This window comes from Populus trichocarpa, chromosome 19, assembly GCF_000002775.5.
Source record: "Populus trichocarpa isolate Nisqually-1 chromosome 19, P.trichocarpa_v4.1, whole genome shotgun sequence".
Classification (NCBI taxonomy): domain Eukaryota; kingdom Viridiplantae; phylum Streptophyta; class Magnoliopsida; order Malpighiales; family Salicaceae; genus Populus; species Populus trichocarpa.
This window is the reverse complement of record NC_037303.2, coordinates 1,404,341-1,423,823: the sequence shown is the minus strand read 5'-3', so window position 1 is coordinate 1,423,823 and position 19,483 is coordinate 1,404,341. Positions and strand designations below refer to the sequence as shown.

Sequence of the window (19,483 nt, the reverse complement as noted above, 5' to 3'; positions counted from 1 at the left end):
ATATATTAAAATAATATTTTTTTATTTTTTTAAAAATAATTTTGATATCAGCATATCAAAATAATTTAAAAATACTAAAAATATATTAATTTAATTTTTAAAATTTTTTTTTAATAACATATAAGAAAAAAAATGGAAAGGCACAAGTTGTGATGTTTTGCAAATAAATTAGTAGGAAAGGGCAACCAAGCCCTTGGAGGCTTAGAAGTAAGTATAATTAAATGAGGGGTATTGTGGTAATTGAACAATAGTTGATAAATATAAATAAAAGAAAGAAGAAGAAAGAAAGAGGGATCTGAAAATGGAAGGAGCAAACCGTGAGAGAGAAGGGAGGAGGAAGAAGAAGAAGAGAAAAGAGGGGAAGAGAAGGGAAAAGGGAGAGAAGTAGAGGAAAATAAGTTTAAAGGTAAGATTATGTATAAATGTGTGTTCTTTAAGCTTTAAGTTCTGTTTTGATAAATGTTAGGGTTTTGAATATTGTGTTTTGAGTTTGATTGATGAATTAATTGGAAGGTTATGGGTTGATTGTTGTGGGTAATTGGTTAATTAGTTGATTGTGAGAGATTGGAGGTAAAGATGATGATTTTGAGTTATGATTTTGTTTGAATGGTGAAATTGTGTTAGAAATCAGAAGATGACAGTAGGTAATCTGTGAAATTCTGGGTTTGAGGTTGAAGATGACGAAAATTCAATTTGGTCCCTCAATTTGTGAAATTACAATTTAGTCCCTAAACTTTGGTAAAATTATAATTTGACCCCTAATTGTATTTTGAGATTCTGGACAGTGTTATTATGAGGTTAAGGATGATGAATCTGAGTTTGATAATTGATTTGGAATATTTTCAGTTTGGTCCCTCAATTTCGGGAATTTACATTTTAGTCCCTGAACTTTATGAAAATTACAGTTCGGTCCCTGGTTCGTTCTAGACAGAATTAAGGATGGTTTATGGGTGAAAATTCAGTATAGTTATGTATTTTCCAGATTGGTCCAATTTTGGTAAAATTACGTTTTGGTCCCTGTTTTGGAAAATTATCGTTTTAGTCCATAAACTTAGGAGACTAAACCTGGTTTTCTTTTATGCATTGGGATCTCTTGTTTGAGTTGCTTTTGAGTATATTTTCGTATTGTTGTAGGTTCTCCTAACGATCCTCAATAGGATTTTCGGGTCTTTCGTCTGACATTCCTTTTAGTTCTATATTTTCCGGGTGAGTGGAATAATCTTTAATATGCATATATGATAAGTAAATATGTATGTTGATTATACAATGAGTACAACTCGTTAATTCCTTGAATAATTATATATGTTGCTTATTTTCCGAGTACTCATTTATTCTTGAATTTGCACTCGCAATCTGTCAAAGTAAATCCTATTTGATATGATATACGTTTCTTGATGATTATGTGAATATCTATTATGCCTTGATATGGGACTTGTCAGTAACTCCATGCTAACGGAGAGTAGTTAGCCTGTGTGCACATAGTATTCTGTATGTATACCTAGCTGGTGAGAGAGGCATCAGCCTGTGGCGACTGATCATCCCACAGTGGTCACCTTCGGGTGTCATCTGGTCTGGTCACCTTCGGGTGTCATCTGGTCACCTTCGGGTGTCATCTGATCTCTGACATATAGTCCACTACGTTATGATGATACGTTTAGTATGTATATGATATGTATATGATAAGTTTAGTATGTATATGTATATGTATATCAAGATAAATGATCTTGCGAACTATAAATATCAAGAATATCTAAAATGTATATTAATTATTATTCCCTCACTGAGTTGGTTGAACTCACCCCTCATTCTTAATATTATTTCAGGTTCTTAGTTTCTGATAGCAGGTGAACCTTGTTGAGTGTTCCTGCTTCTTCAGTTTTGGGTCGGTATGCCTTGCTTATCTTTCAAGGCTGTTTGATTCGATGTCTTAGGCGCTCCACTATTACCTTGTTTTAATTAAGTTTGGATTTTTGACAATGTAATGAGTATTATGGATTATTGTTTTTGTTTTAATTACTGATGAAGAGTTTTAAACTATCTTTTGGTTTCATCAGTTTTGAAGGATATAATATTTCTGAAGATTATGAAATGCTGCGTATTTTTGAATAAATTATTCTTTTGATATGTTCGTTTTGAGGCTTAGCGCGGGCGGGGTGTCCTTCCGGCACCGCTCCTGCGTTGCCGGTCATGGACCCGGGATTCGGGTCGTTACAAAGGTGGTATCAGAGCCAGGTTCTTGTTAAATCCCTGTAGCTTGGTTTTGTTAAAACTTGGTCCTTTTTTTTAAAAAAAAAAAAACTTGTAATATGTGGAGCTTAGGATCCTTCTTGTCTTATTGTGATTCCTCATTGTCTTCTTTGAACTTTTTTTTTTATTGCCGTGTTGATATACATGTGGGGAAATATATATTATGTGAATGGTTGATATAAATATATCAATGGATATACTATGTATAATATGTGTTTTTCATACATGGCTGACAATATTTGATATAAGTATATTCTTGGATATAATATATGTGGTATACGTGTTTTGCATATACTTGTGTGTGTGAATATTTGATATAAGTATATCTTTGAAAGTATTTGCATAAAACGTGTATTTGAGTAATAATATTTCTTGAAAATACTTAAGCATAAGTATTTGGTATAAATATATTTTTTTTGGAAGTATATATAATATATGTAAATGAGCTGATTTTCTGATTTGTAGTGCTCTAAAAGTATGTATATGTGCAAATCATGTTAGTGAGTGTATATTGAATGTAAGTATGTGCTTTTAAGTAATTGAACAACTTATAGTATTTTTGTATTTAAATCTGATTTTACATCATATTTATATCTATATGTGTTATCTTTGGTAAGTATTCTGAAAAATATGTCTAATAATCTTTTTCTATGATATATATATCGTTGACAATATTCAATGAAAAATTTGTGTTTGATAATATTTTTCTGGGTGTGTTTATTTTGATTACTTTTTGAGTCGTGGACGCTCATCTCTTTCCGCAATATTTTTATTTCAGAAATATAGATTTTAAATGCAGGAGAAAGTTGAAATATGATTAATTAGTTATGGATGATGAGACTGTTATTGGAGAATTACTTATGAAGGTTGTTATTATAGGCTTTTGATTATGATCTATATGTTGATTAATATACTTATCTAAAATTGGGTGATTTGGTACTTTTAGAAATAGTGAGCATTTTATGTGATATTAGGTATGGATTAGTTGTCAAGACACCATGTCTCAGTTGATTGTTGGAATAAGATAATAGCTTTCAAACCTAATGAGGATACAAATTTGCTTTTCATGAAGATAAAGTATCATCTCCATCTAGTATTTTCCCGGCCATCACGAGAAGGATGGTACGAGAAGGATGGTACAGAAGGGTATGCATGGGTTTTTGGCTTATGTGCATGATGTGAACATAGAGGTCCCAATGATGGATCAATGAGGATGTGTATAGACTATAGGCAGTTGAACAAGGTCACTGTTAAGAATAAATACCCACTCCCTCGCATTGATGACCTTTTTGATCAATTACAAAGAGCTCAATGTTTCTCAAAAATTGATTTGCGATCGGGGTATCACCAGTTGAGGATTAGGAATGAGGATGTTCCTAAAACTGCCTTTAGGACTCGTTATGGGCATTACGAGTTCCTAGTGTTGTCTTTTGGGTTAACGAATGCACCTGCAGCTTTTATGGACATGATGAACAGGGTTTTTAGGCCGTTTATTGATAAGTTTGTTATTGTGTTCATTGATGACATTTTGGTGTATTCGAGGTCTAGAGAAGAGCATGAGCAGCATTTGAGATTGGTGCTTCAAACTCTGAGAGATCATCAGTTGTATGGAAAATTCTTGAAGAGTGAGTTTTGGTTAGAAACTGTTGGGTTTCTGGGACATGTAGTGTCCAAGAATAGGATAGAGGTTGATCCACAAAAAGTGGAGGCAATTAAGCAGTGGCCTAGACCAGTTACAATATCTGAGATTAGGAGTTTTATGGGTTTAACATGATATTACAGGAGATTCGTGGAGAATTTTTCCTGAATTGCTGCTCCAATGACTAAGTTGACAAAAAAAAAAAAATGTCAAGTTTCAATGGTCAGAAGAATGTGAAAAGAGTTTCCTGGAGTTGAAGGAAAGGTTAATTACAGCTCCTATTTTAACAGTATCTTCAGGGTCTGGTGGTTTTACCGTGTACTATGATGCATCCAGGATTGGTTTGGGTTGTGTTTTGATGCAGAACGGTAATGTGATTGCTTATGCCTCGAGAAAGTTGAAGAAGCACGAACAAAATTACCCCACACATGATTTGGAGATGGTTGCAGTAGTGTTTGCCCTTAAAATTTAGAGACACTACTTGTATGGGGAGACATGTGAGATATTTTCAGATCATAAAAGTCTTCAATATATCTTCCAGCATAAGGATCTGAATTTGAGATAGAAAAGGTGGATGGAATTGTTAAGTGATTATGATTGCACGATTCAATATCACCCGGGCAAGGCAAATGTTGTTGCCGATGCCTTAAGCAGAAAATCTATGGGTAGTTTGGCTCATATTCAGGAGGTGAGGAGACCTTTGATTAAAGAGTTACACTGATTGTTAGATGAGAGGGTCAGTTTTGAGATTTGTGAATCGGGAGCATTGTTGGCTCACTTTCAGGCTATGTCAGACTTGGTAGACCGAATTAAAGTAGCTCAAATGAAGGATGAGCGACTTTGCAAGATTAGAGATGAGTTGGAGTTAGGGAGAGCTCCGGGTTTTGTTATCCATGAAGATGGTGTGTTGAGATTTGGTTCCAGGTTATGTGTGCCTGAGGTGGATGGTTTGAAAAGAGATGTGATGACGGAAGCACACCAAACTGCTTATACTATGCATCCTCAGTTCTCAAGTAGGGTATCTTAAGTCCCATGTTATCTTTGATTTTTTTTTTCTTATCAAACATGTTTTTGCTTCAATTTCAAGAGAAACACTATCATTTGAGGTAATATTGAAACCATATAACAACTTTTCATCCATCTAAGCTTCTTCCAAGCTGGTTTTTGTTATCTTTACCATAATTGTTGCCTTAATCTTGTCACAACAACTATGTTCCTCCTTTATAGTCTTTATCATTTCATCTGACTCTTTAGTTGTTATGGTGGTTGAGAGAACTACATACATCTTATCATCTTCATCGCTTATTGCTTTTGCAAGCGAAATCTCCTCCATGATTGATACCTCTTGAAAGTTTGAGCTCATAATTGTTGTTGTTCATTAGACTCTGTTACTTCATGACATTCCCCAACTATAAGGCTGAATTCTTTTACCTGATGCTTAAAAATAAATAAATTATGAGGATGCGTTTTGATTTTTGAAGAGATATGATTTGAGATAAGTTATTTGAGAAAAGTTGATTCAAGAGAAATTGAAGGGTGTGTTGTTTGATTTTGAGGGATATGAATTAAGAAAAGTTATGCATGAGATATTTTTTTCAGTGGATATATCAGAGTGCGCAACGAAAGCATGGTGCTATATATTGATTTTTTTTTTAAGTGGACTTTAAATGATAGTTTAAGAAATACAATTTTAGAGATAAGTTTTAAATAATTTATTTGATCATGATGGTAAGACTTTGGTTCTTAAATTTTAAGTTTCGAGGACGAAACTTTTATAAGGTGGGGAGATTGTGATGTTTTGCAAATAAATTAGTAGGAAAGGGCAACCAAGCCCTTGGAGGCTTAGAAGTAAGTATAATTAAATGAGGGGTATTGTGGTAATTGAACAATAGTTGATAAATATAAATAAAAGAAAGAAGAAGAAAGAAAGAGGGATCTGAAAATGGAAGGAGCAAACCGTGAGAGAGAAGGGAGGAGGAAGAAGAAGAAGAGAAAAGAGGGGAAGAGAAGGGAAAAGGGAGAGAAGTAGAGGAAAATAAGTTTAAAGGTAAGATTATGTATAAATGTGTGTTCTTTAAGCTTTAAGTTCTGTTTTGATAAATGTTAGGGTTTTGAATATTGTGTTTTGAGTTTGATTGATGAATTAATTGGAAGGTTATGGGTTGATTGTTGTGGGTAATTGGTTAATTAGTTGATTGTGAGAGATTGGAGGTAAAGATGATGATTTTGAGTTATGATTTTGTTTGAATGGTGAAATTGTGTTAGAAATCAGAAGATGACAGTAGGTAATCTGTGAAATTCTGGGTTTGAGGTTGAAGATGACGAAAATTCAATTTGGTCCCTCAATTTGTGAAATTACAATTTAGTCCCTAAACTTTGGTAAAATTATAATTTGACCCCTAATTGTATTTTGAGATTCTGGACAGTGTTATTATGAGGTTAAGGATGATGAATCTGAGTTTGATAATTGATTTGGAATATTTTCAGTTTGGTCCCTCAATTTCGGGAATTTACATTTTAGTCCCTGAACTTTATGAAAATTACAGTTCGGTCCCTGGTTCGTTCTAGACAGAATTAAGGATGGTTTATGGGTGAAAATTCAGTATAGTTATGTATTTTCCAGATTGGTCCAATTTTGGTAAAATTACGTTTTGGTCCCTGTTTTGGAAAATTATCGTTTTAGTCCATAAACTTAGGAGACTAAACCTGGTTTTCTTTTATGCATTGGGATCTCTTGTTTGAGTTGCTTTTGAGTATATTTTCGTATTGTTGTAGGTTCTCCTAACGATCCTCAATAGGATTTTCGGGTCTTTCGTCTGACATTCCTTTTAGTTCTATATTTTCCGGGTGAGTGGAATAATCTTTAATATGCATATATGATAAGTAAATATGTATGTTGATTATACAATGAGTACAACTCGTTAATTCCTTGAATAATTATATATGTTGCTTATTTTCCGAGTACTCATTTATTCTTGAATTTGCACTCGCAATCTGTCAAAGTAAATCCTATTTGATATGATATACGTTTCTTGATGATTATGTGAATATCTATTATGCCTTGATATGGGACTTGTCAGTAACTCCATGCTAACGGAGAGTAGTTAGCCTGTGTGCACATAGTATTCTGTATGTATACCTAGCTGGTGAGAGAGGCATCAGCCTGTGGCGACTGATCATCCCACAGTGGTCACCTTCGGGTGTCATCTGGTCTGGTCACCTTCGGGTGTCATCTGGTCACCTTCGGGTGTCATCTGATCTCTGACATATAGTCCACTACGTTATGATGATACGTTTAGTATGTATATGATATGTATATGATAAGTTTAGTATGTATATGTATATGTATATCAAGATAAATGATCTTGCGAACTATAAATATCAAGAATATCTAAAATGTATATTAATTATTATTCCCTCACTGAGTTGGTTGAACTCACCCCTCATTCTTAATATTATTTCAGGTTCTTAGTTTCTGATAGCAGGTGAACCTTGTTGAGTGTTCCTGCTTCTTCAGTTTTGGGTCGGTATGCCTTGCTTATCTTTCAAGGCTGTTTGATTCGATGTCTTAGGCGCTCCACTATTACCTTGTTTTAATTAAGTTTGGATTTTTGACAATGTAATGAGTATTATGGATTATTGTTTTTGTTTTAATTACTGATGAAGAGTTTTAAACTATCTTTTGGTTTCATCAGTTTTGAAGGATATAATATTTCTGAAGATTATGAAATGCTGCGTATTTTTGAATAAATTATTCTTTTGATATGTTCGTTTTGAGGCTTAGCGCGGGCGGGGTGTCCTTCCGGCACCGCTCCTGCGTTGCCGGTCATGGACCCGGGATTCGGGTCGTTACACAAGTGGTCTAGGACACACAATGGTATTCTTGAAGGGTGGGCTTATATATATATATATATATATAAAAGACAAGGTAAGAAAGACCCTACATCATCCTGAAAGGTCAAATATAAAGATGCATAAAGCTCTCTCCAGGCAGCCTACTAACTCAAAGTGGATTGCAGACTAAGGAAGATGGCTGCTGCACTCTCTGATATTTTGAGAGTCACATCTAGCTTACTTATGCTTATGTTACTAATGTTTTGCATGGGAGCAATTAACTTGGAGGCCCAAGATGGGAGCCTTGCTCCTGATGAAGGTACATAAATATTTTTAATTTGGTTCAGATGAGCAGATTCTTTAATGTTTAGAGGAAGACATACACTTGTAATGCCTTCTTCTAGCAGGAGTTTTTTTACCTGCAAAATCCTCACTGCATCATACTCCTCGATACTGCAGTCATCAAATTTGATTGTATTGCAGGATTCTGTAACCATGTTAGTAATGGCATCATGCAGTGATTTTCTTACAGAATTCTGTGTTTTTTGCAAACATTTCTTGGCAAGGCATTGTAGAAGCCACCAGCTAATCATCCCAGAATTAGAAGTTGAGATTTAATTTTGATTTATGCAGTGGAAGCCTTGCTTGAAGTAGCAACACAACTGGGCAAAAAAGGCTGGAATCGCAATATGACACTGTGCAATGATACAATTTTACCTCCAAAGCTAGATGCTGACAATAAAGTTGTTTGCAACTGCTCATTTCCTGGGGAACCGTGCCACGTTATTGCCATGTATATCTCTTCACTTACCACTCCACGCTTTTATTTCAATTTTAATTTGAGGTCTGAAGGATTCTGATGGGGCCAGTCCAGGGAATTAACAAATTACTAACTGTGTGGCTAAGCAGGCACACTCATAATTTTGCTCGATTCTTTTTATTAAGTTATATACCAATATCATGTATATTTTTTTTATTTCAACATTAAATATGTTAGGTAGTGGCATTTTATATATATTTTTATGAATTTATCTCAATTTTATGATTCAAGTTGCAGGTTTAACAAATTAACTCGGATTTACTTTTTTAATTTTTTTTTATCTTTTTTTAATTTAATATTTTTTTAATTGGGCTTAGTCATTTTTTTTTTATTTCATTTATCTCGATCTTATTATCTAGATCATGGTTTTGATAGGTAAACCTGGGTTGATTCGGTTCATTTTTTAGTTATTTTTTAATTATTTTTTTATTTAACCCTTCAACAACAATTTTTTTTTCAATTTTATCCTCCACTATTAGGCTTTTTGAGAATCGAGTTTTTTTAGTTTTTTTCAATTTGATTTCTGTTGAGTTATTTCGGTCTAAATGATTTGGTTTTTTTCTTCTTTAATTTCAACTTTCAACATTAGATGTATTAAAAATAGAGTTTTGTAATTTTTTTTTTGCTTTTTATGAAGTTATTTTATCTCTTGTCCCAGGTTACAGGTTTAATAGATTAACACGATCAACTTAGGTTTTTTTATTTTTATTTTTTAATTGATTTTTTGTACAATTTCAACCTTCAACATCGGGTGGTTAGAAATTGAGTTTCATATTTTTTTTTTAATTTTTTTCTTTTGAGTTATCCCGATCTCATGACTCGAGTTGTGGGTTTGGAGGTTGACCGTGGTTGACTTGGGTAGCTTTTTTTATTTTTTTATTTTATCATTTAACATTAAATTGATTAGTAATTGACCTTCATAATTTATTTTGATTTTTTTTATAAGGTTAACATAATCCTTGGTTACAAATTTGACATATTAACTAAGATCGATTCAATATATCATTGTCTTAATATTTGAAAAAAAATTATATCATCCAATATATCACCGTATAAATATTTAAAAAATATGTCATCTAATATGCATCATATTTCGAGTTAAAAAATAATTTTATTTTGAGAAATTTAGATGCAATTCATTAGCAGTAAAATTATATAAAAACAATAAATAATAAAATTTGTAGTTATGTCTTGTATTTTCTTGACATATGATTGTTGATTTGCAATGGTTGAAAGTTTTGAATTCTTACCTTGTATTGAGGAGTTGATGGGTCCATGTGTTCTTGCAATGCAGATATCTCAAAAGGCAAGATCTTGACGGTACTCTCCCAAAGGCTATCGAGAAACTTCCACACCTTAAACATCTGTAAGCAGTGCTTCAAATTATTACGTTTCTACAGATTGAGCACCGTGAATTTGCATCGTATGATTCGATTTTATTAGAACTCTATCTGCTCTGCAGAAATCTCTGGGCCAACTACCTGAGTGGCAATATACCACCTGAATGGGCTAATACCAAGCTGGAAACATTGTAAGAAAATTCTGCATTCATGTTTTCTAGCCAAGGAATTGCTTACTCATAATTAATAGATTGTATAAACAACAGGTCTGTCGGCGTGAATCGGTTGACGGGAAAAATTCCTAGCTATCTGGGAAGGATTACCACACTTAGTTACCTGTATGCATTTTTCTACTAGTCAATTTCTTGTCATTTTTTTTCATATTTAAATCTGTTCAATTGTTTAGTCAGGAGTAATCCTGAGAGTTGGCATTTATGCAGGAACATTCAGGACAATATGTTTTCCGGAACTGTTCCCCCTGAGCTTGGAGGCTTGGTTAGCCTGAAGAATCTGTCAGTTCATTCAAGCTTTTGTATTAGAAATTAAGTCCTAACTGATTATTGAATGCTAAGTGTTTTTCTCCTTTTGTGATTGCAGAACTCTCAGTGCCAATTATCTCACTGGAGAGTTACCCCCTACTCTCACTAATCTTACCGGATTGAAGGAACTGTAGGTTCTCATTTCTCATGGTTATTGTGTTTCATACTCATTAGTTGCAGTATTTGATATTACAGATGCATCTCTTTACTCTCCAAGTTTCATGATTCTGTGTTTTCCGTTCGGCGAATGCAGAAGGCTTAGCAGCAATAACTTCACTGGAAGAATACCTGATTTTATTCAGAGCTGGAAACAACTTGATACATTGTATGTGCTAGTTTCTACCACAAGCTCTGAATCTCATCACTGAAGCAGAACCCTAATCCCCCTTTAATTTTGTATTAACAGAGAGATCCAAGCTGGTGGTTTCACTGGACCCATTCCTTCAAGCATCTCTCTCTTGACTAATCTAACTGATCTGTAAGATATTCGTTTTAAATTTATGGTCTCAGTTACAACTTTTATCCTGAACATCTCACATTTATATGTTGGCTAATATTGAACAGAAAAATAAGTAACTTACTTGGTGGTTCAGAGTTTCCCAACCTAGAATCTATAGCAGGCATTAAGTATCTGTGAGTTATTCTTGCAGCTGATACTCTCATACCAGGATCAATTTAATTTACAACACAGTATATATTTAGCTTACATGAAATTAATGTATATTGCAGGCTATTGAGCAACTGCAACTTGTCAGGAAATTTTCCCATATATTTGACCAGTATGGCACAGCTGAAAATTTTGTAATTTACTCTATCCCTTGTATATCATCCATTCTGTCATTCATCTACATGAAGATTGAAGTGTGAATCTCATGGATACTTAGAGATTGCAGCTACATTATTATTTGTAAATAACTTTCAAAATGCATTTTGAACCATGGTCTTTACCCTTTTTTCCCCACTTCTTTTCGTAAACAGGGATCTCAGTTTCAACAGATTAAATGGTCCTCTTCCAACAAATTATGATGGCCTAAAAAGCTTGGAGAAAATGTAAGTATACTATATTATATTACCTTCTGAAATTAATGTTTGCCATATGAAAGCATAATTATTAAACCTAAACCAGTAAGACAACTAGTCCAAGAAAATTCAGGATTGAACCATACAAGACATTGAACTGTCAAACCTATTCAACCTGGCCAAACCATGTCCAAACCTGATCGGGTCAATATCTTGTGAAAAGAATGGAACAAAATTATTATTTTTTAATAAAAATGTTGACCAGAGCTGACCCGATGGCTCAATCCTTTTTTCAAGTTATTCTCATGGTAGAGTACAGCAATTATGATGATAAACTTGTCCTCCAAACAGTCTTTTACAATGATAGCCTTGGACAAATGTTCAACCAAATGACAATTTTTACTTTCTGCATAGGTATCTTACAAGGAATATGCTTACAGGGCCCATCCCAGATTGGATCGACAAAAGAGATACTCGCTAGTATGTTAGTTCTTTTTTTAATTTCTGATATAAATTATGATTTTTGAGATTTTTGTTTGTAATATATTTTCTTTTTACTCAATTAGAACTATTGAATATTTTATCCATTAACTCTCCCCTGAAAGATAGAAATGATCAACTTCAGTTCGCCTTTATCGAACATTCTCAACTCAAAAGCTTAATCATGAACTTCAGGTTTCCCTTATCCTATAACAGATGCGTGTCTGTAGGTTTAATAATATGTCCTAGTCTTTGAAGAGCTATACTGATGAGAAGCTGGAAATCAGATTATCCTTCCCAGTTGCCAGATAGTATTCAGTACGGCTGTGCATGAATAATCAAACTATCTACAAGGTTTCATTTAGTTATTGTCCTAGAATAGAAAGGACAAATACAAATACAGTAGGGACAAAAATGTGTTTGGTTACAGTGACGAAGATGAAGATATAAAAATAAATTTGTATAGTTTTGGATTGAATTTTTATCTGTTAAAATCAGAAAAGACGTGAGGTGAGGATATGTCCTTTCTATCCCAACTGTCTTCATCTCTTCTGTCTATTCATCTCTTCTGCATTGAGATAGCAACCAAAAGCTAACACGTGCATGCAATTTTCTAAAAAATTCAGAAATACTGGCTGAATGTTTAAGGAAGCTATCTTTGTGTGCAGCGAAATCGATCTTTCTTACAACAATTTTACTTCGGAAGCAAAATGTAGAGAAACACTGTAAGATTGATTTCATTTTCCTTTCCTTGCCTTGCCTTTGATTTTGAAAGTCTGCTTCCTTTTACATCACCGTTCACTTCATAACCTACAAAACTTAACTCTTCTTGTCTTGCCAGAAATCTGTTCAAAAGTACTTGGGGAGGGAACTATTCGTAAGCTTCTACTTTGATAAATATCTAAAACATAGATCATTTTATTTTCTTCTTCTCTGTCATTTCTTTTAAATAAGCTGATAATTCTATCTGGCCATCTTTCCAGGAAACCTGTTGAGTGCCTGAGAGCTTGTTCTGAAGGTACTCTTAAATTTGTAAAGCTATCCGCTTTTACATTTCACCTGGAAGTAGACAGAAAAATGATGCAGTAACAACCTGCCAGCCTAGACTATATATTTATTTCTATATTCGTTGGATCATAGCATCTCAGTCATAAACTCAATGGTCCTTTTGCGTGTGGCTACCCCATCATGCATCCGACCACTAGGATTTCCATCCCAAGAGGAAGATGATGCTCTGCATCCTCCTCCTCTGGAAAGAAATCGAATCTAAGACCTTCAACTGGTGTAGGAATAAACAACCAGTTGATCACAAAAGCCTAGACAAATGTTAACGGACAAACTTATTTCCATATTCACTAGATAATAAATATAAAGGTCCTATTATGTGGGCATTTACATTGTGGGTCCCACCACGATTTCCACTCTAGGAGGAAAAGGATGCTCCTGCATCACAAAATCTTAATAGTTTCTGTTCTGTTTGCTCCGATTTAGCGTACGGTCTGATCCTAACATTTCTTGTGTTATAATTTGTTTAATCATATCGGTGGCCATGACCATTTTTATTTCTATGAATAGAGCGATATTCAGTGCACATAAATTGTGGGGGACCAGAAGCCACCATTGGAAACACCATCTACGAAGCAGATAATGAGCCAGGAGGTGCAGCAAAATATGCGTCCAAAAGAGAGGATTGGCAAACAAGTACCACAGGACATATCTGGGATGTTCCTGCTTCCTTGGATAACTACATAGCACAAAACAAGTCCATGCTCAGAATGGACAACTCTGTATTGTACACAAATGCACGCCTCACTCCTTTGTCTCTCACATACCACGTTCCCTGTCTGGTAAATGGGAATTACAAAATCAAGCTGCACTTTGCAGAGATAGTAATGAGGGATAACAGATCCTACTACAGTCTAGGAAGACGGATATTTGATGTTTATATTCAGGTATCTATTAATTAAAAGATCATAGATTCATTCCTTATGCAATAGGTGACAGCTTAATTGAAGAATTGTTCTCGCAGGACATTGTTGTGCTGAAGGATTTTGATATAGTGAAGGCAGCGGGAGGGGTGGATAAGGTATACATTCATAATTATACAGCACCTGTAACCAATGGAGCTTTAGAGATCCGCCTTCATTGGGCTGGGAAAGGAACCACAAGGTCTCCCACAAAAGGAATATATGGTCCTCTAATATCAGCCATTGATGTGGAATCTGGTAGGTTGACATATAATGGAATGACATGGTAATGAAGGAATAATTAGTACTGTGATCTGACAATACTTGCTCTTGCTGCAATTCTATTTCTGCCTAGACTTCAAGCCACCTGATAAAGGCAGGAGGAAGAGATTCATTGTCGCTGGAGCTGTGGTTTTGCCATTATTACTCATTCTCATATTTCTATCCACTCTTTGGTGGAAAGGTCATTTGGGAGGAAGGAAATCGAGGGATCGAGGTACAGCTGATACATTTATTTGATTTTGCAAATTCTAGTGAGGAATCCAGTCACTAAAATAACACGGCAATAAGCAATTTTCTGCATCTTATTTGCTGTATGTCTATCCATGAATGCATACATTTGTCAAAGAATTATCTCAATCCAATAGGTTTAAGCTGCTTGGCGAAGCTAAAGGAATGGTTTTATATTACTCTCTAACAATGGTTTTTTCAATGGGAATTATCAATCTCAATGCTGTTTACTTGTATGACTGCAAAAACCATCTGTGTTCTTCCTTTGATGAATCATTCATGCAGAACAACTAATATATACATATCCTCTTTGTTCCTTGGGTAGAACTTGTTGGGTTAGATCTGCTTACTGGTATCTTCACCTTCAGACAAATCAAAGCCGCAACGAATGACTTTGATCCAGCAAACAAACTTGGAGAAGGTGGTTTTGGCTGCGTCTACAAAGTATAGTACAGAATTTTGTTTTCGTCTAGCTACTTATCTACTATATTATTTCTTTTCTCTTATCGAAGCATCAAGGAATGGCCTCAGTGAACTTATTTTGTTTGTCTAAAATTATTCTCATGACAGGGAGTACTATCAGATGGCACTCGGATTGCGGTTAAGCAGCTTTCGGCGAAATCAAAACAGGGGAATCGTGAGTTTGTGAACGAAATAGGCATGATTTCTGCTTTGCAACACCCAAATCTTGTTAGATTGTATGGATGTTGCATTGAGGGGAAGCAATTGTTGCTGGTATATGAATACATGGAAAACAATAGCCTTGCGCATGTTTTGTTCGGTAGGCCTCTGATCACTTCCCCATAGTATCTTATGTAAAGTAATGAGAAAGAAAACAAGTTCTTTGAATGGCATATAGATAGAATTAGTGAAGAAGAAACTGATGGGTTGGGTTATGCATGATGATTACAGGGACAAAGGAAATCAAGGCAACGAAGCTAGACTGGCGTACAAGGCAGAGGATATGTGTAAGTATAGCGAAAGGTCTGGTTTTCCTGCATGAGGAGTCGACACTCAAAATTGTTCATAGAGACATAAAAGGTACCAATATCCTTCTTGACAAGGACATGAACGCCAAGATATCTGATTTTGGAATGGCCAAGCTTGATGACGAGGACAACACCCACATCGACACCAGAGTTGCTGGAACAATGTGAGTTTCTGATATTAACACGGGGTTTATTGAACACATGAAAAATCCTGAAAAGAAGACAGTAAGGAAAACACACAAGTATTGTCATTTATCACACACTGCAGGGTTCTCATGGATCAGGGCCTCCCCATCTATGGCTGTGTTCCTCTAAATGAATACACTATTCACATTATCATCCAGGGTTCGACATCCTGTTTAGGCTGCAAGAAATATAATTTTGCCTATAGAAAACAAAAACAAAAACAAAAACAAAAACAAAAACAAAGAATAGACATTTAGCATTTTTTACATGTTTTAGAGAAGCAAACTAGTAAAATGTCTCTGAGTTATTCTTTCTGTGCAGGGGATACATGGCACCGGAATATGCATTATATGGTTACTTAACTTACAAGGCAGATGTATACAGCTTTGGTGTTGTAGCATTGGAAATTGTTTCTGGGATGAACAACGTCAAATTTAGGAGGGATGAAAATTTTGTATGCCTTCTGGATAGGGTAAGTTATGCCCATTTAGTCTCTTAATTGTCTGTTCATGTTTACTCTTAGTACTCTGCTATATATCTAATTTTTTTTTTGGTTATTTCAGGTTCTGTATTTACAAAAAAATGGGGACATAATGGAGATGGTTGATCCAAGATTGGGGTCTGAATTCAACAAGAAAGAAGTGGTTAGAATGATCAATGTAGCCCTGCTATGCACAAATCAGTCTCCAGCACTTAGACCTACAATGTCTACAGTAGTGAGCATGCTTGAAGGAAAAACTGATGTCGAGGAACTCGTCATGGTTCCAAGCACATTGGGTGATCCATCAGGGTATGCTACGGCCTTACATAAAAAGTTTGCTCAATCTTCTGTCAATGGAAGTTTAAGGGAATCTCAGTCCCTCGTGAAGTCATCAGAGGGACCATGGACTGCTTCTTCCTCTTCATCAGCCCAGGATCTTTATCCATTTAGTAAAAGCTGATGCCACGAACCACAAATTTTTTATCATGAATAAGAAACAGATTGAAACTAAACAGTCACAAAATTACACTACTGCTATTATCTTTTATTAGCAATTCATGTTTCCTGGTATATATCCTATAGTTAATGGAGTGATTATATGTAATATTGACTTTGTTTATGCAAAAATATTTTTTTTATTTATAATAATAATTATTTAAGTTTGACTAATGAATCTAGAATAAATATAAAATTTTTGACACATAAATACTTTATAAATAAAATTATAAGTATTTTTATTGCATTAAAATATTATTTTTAAAATTTCATAACCAAAGTTATAGAGACTGATATATATTATATTATTTTTTTTATAAAATAAATAATAATAATAATTAAAAACCGTTACTAAAAAACTAAGTTAAATATTCGTTAACAATTATTCCCATAGAAAGTCAATCCAATTTGGTGATAAGTCCCCATATCAAATCCTTCATAACAAGCAATTACAAAGATTTCTTGAAAGTCTTGATTATATTTTATACTTCTACCTTAATCTCAGCCATATTTGCAAGCCTTTTACATGATAGACTCAAGAAAAATCCTCTACCTTAGTCTATCCGACACATTTCCATTGTTGCAAACCTTTACATCTATTGCCACATAACAAGCTATTTTATGTATTTTTTGCAGGGAAGACGACCCAATGCCTTTATATTCTAAAAAGACAAGTAACCTTCAGCTTTACAAATCAACAGATCCAAATCTTTCAAAATCCAAAGAGGTGCTAGTTTCGAATCCAGATGCTCCTCTTCAAACCGTTTTCCCAAACAAAGAGGCGGTGATATCAAAAACTCCTCAAAATAATTTCCAAAGCAAAACAATTTTCAGTAATATTTTTCATAAAACAATTTTCAAAAGATTTGACATGAGTTTTAGCCATAAATATAAAACCTGACCTAGCCCGGGAGTTGAAGTGAGACCCAGGCGACCCGGGGCCTCGGCCGGGTTTTAAATAGTCTAAACTCGGGTGACTCGGTATAACCCGGGTGAGACCTGAATTCTTTTTTTTCTTTATATTTTTGTTTAATAAACCCAAAAAATATAAAGTTAATTTGTGAATACTTGGTCTCACATATTTTTTTTATAGCCTATACCCCATAAAATGTTTCTTAATCTTTTCATGTGGGATAACTATATTTATAGTTTACAACTCTATGAAATGTTTTCCCATGAAATTTTTTTTAATTTTTCTACGTGGAATAACTATATATATCCATAAAAAATACAGAATGATTTCTTAACTTTTTCATGCGGGATCACATGTACATATAAAGACTACATACACCTGTAGTTTCTTAACCATTCAACAGCCCAAATACTCAGCATTATTCGTCCCTAGAATGGCCTAAAGGACCAAATTCCTTTCCAAAATTATAGTATAAACTAAAAAAGAAAGAGATTTTATTGTAGTGTTTTTATTGTTAATTATTGTTCATCAACGTGGATTTTAATAGTGAATTTTTTGAAATTTTCAATTTGATTTGTTATTATCTATTTTTAGGTCCCCACACAAAAAAAATCAAAAAATAAAAAACATTGTCGGAAGAAAACCAAAAAATATATAGCAGTGAAAAGAGGACACGGGGGCACCCGGAAAATGACCAAAGATTGGTTGAGAAAGTTCAAAAATACAAAGATTAAAATTTGACAGTATATTTTTGACTGATGAAGGCTCTATTGATAAAGAAAATTCAATTTGAGGAAGAAAAATTTAAAATTGGATGTTTAAGGAACCAATTAGAATTTGTTTAAGGTCTAATTGAATTTATGGAGGGTTTAATTGCAAGAAAATTTGATTTTTTAAAGTTAATTTAGGCTTTAATTGGAAGAAATTAAAGTTTAGGGGTCGCATCACAATTTTTAATATTTAATAAGATTTAATTTGGTCAAATCGAGGACTTAATTGTGTAAATATTGAAGTTTGATGGGCAATTAGGGACTTGATTGAAGAAATCCAAAACTAAGGACCAAACTGAAAAAGACGCTAATATAGGGGCTGAAATTGACTGAATCAGGAGCTAAATTGAAGAAATTGGAAGTTTGTTGAACAATTGAGGGTCAAAATGCACAAATTCAAAACCAAGGATTAAAGTGAAAAAGGGGACTAACTTCAAAGCTAACATTTAAATTTGGCTGGGATGCAATTGAATTGATTATTAAAACCAAAATCTCAATTGAGGACTGATTTGGAAACAAAGATTTTTTGGCGTCATTTTCTTTTAAATTAAACAACACATTTTGTACAAAATAACGTCGTTTCATTCACTGTTATAAAAAAAGACAGACGAAACGATGCCATTTTGATGGCACTACTTGCCATCTTCTTCACCTAGACGCGTTGCAGGCAGGACAAGAAGGTTTTTCCCCCTTGTCGCACCCTCGCAAGAGCGCGGCGTTGCGGCGACCCTTCCCAAGAGCAGGGAATGATGTCAGGGTCTTTGTTTTGTGAAAAAGGGAGTCGCTACCTAGTATTATAGTCATTAAGAAACCTAATTGGTCTTTTAGAGATTCTAAGGCAAGGGACTAGTTGCGTAAAGAGAAGGTTTTAGCACCCCTAGTACGCCCTATCTAAGATAAACTGCTTAGTGTTTGGTTTGCCTTATAATTGCTATGGTGTTGATGTTCTCTAATCCCATCAGTTTTTCTGATGTGTTTACTTGCCTGAACTTATGATGTTCACTATTATATGTTAAGGTGGTAAAAGAAAACTAATCCAAACAACCATTTGTTTTATAGCAGTATAGAATGATGGAGAATGCTCTGTGTATTAGAAAATATATGTTCATTCAAAGAGAATATATTTTATTTAATGTAATTTTCCTGTAATTATTTTTAATTTCCTTTTACACTTAGACTACTTATAATAAAAAAGCATAATTATAGCAACTCTCTTATAAAGTAAATGTTTCCTAATACAAAATACATATAAA

General features: G+C 34.2%; 1 protein-coding gene across 1 annotated transcript; it reads left to right on the top strand.

Moving 5' to 3' along the window:
- Positions 1-163: 163 nt before the first annotated feature.
- Positions 164-16,721, top strand: LOC18108104 (probable leucine-rich repeat receptor-like serine/threonine-protein kinase At3g14840). The gene is made up of 29 exons (XM_024591549.2): positions 164-406; positions 1,135-1,206; positions 1,824-5,933; positions 6,662-6,733; positions 7,351-7,814; positions 7,906-8,039; positions 8,354-8,513; positions 9,835-9,906; positions 10,003-10,071; positions 10,147-10,218; positions 10,321-10,392; positions 10,478-10,549; positions 10,673-10,744; positions 10,826-10,897; positions 10,984-11,052; positions 11,149-11,220; positions 11,398-11,469; positions 11,854-11,919; positions 12,588-12,644; positions 12,761-12,796; positions 12,903-12,937; positions 13,495-13,871; positions 13,949-14,144; positions 14,242-14,382; positions 14,722-14,840; positions 14,967-15,177; positions 15,309-15,549; positions 15,893-16,043; positions 16,135-16,721. The coding sequence occupies exons 6-29, from the start codon at positions 7,916-7,918 to the stop codon at positions 16,510-16,512; spliced, it is 3,006 nt and encodes a 1,001-aa protein (XP_024447317.1). The 5' UTR covers positions 164-406; positions 1,135-1,206; positions 1,824-5,933; positions 6,662-6,733; positions 7,351-7,814; positions 7,906-7,915; the 3' UTR covers positions 16,513-16,721.
- The last annotated feature ends 2,762 nt before the right edge of the window (positions 16,722-19,483 follow it).

Coding starts and splice junctions, on each gene's coding strand:
- LOC18108104 (XM_024591549.2), top strand. CDS start 7,916: ATGGCTGCTGCACTCTCTGATATTTTGAGAGTCACATCTAGCTTACTT. Junction 10,072..10,146: donor AATACCAAGCTGGAAACATT/GTAAGAAAATTC, acceptor TATAAACAACAG/GTCTGTCGGCGTGAATCGGT. Junction 10,393..10,477: donor TTGGTTAGCCTGAAGAATCT/GTCAGTTCATTC, acceptor TTGTGATTGCAG/AACTCTCAGTGCCAATTATC.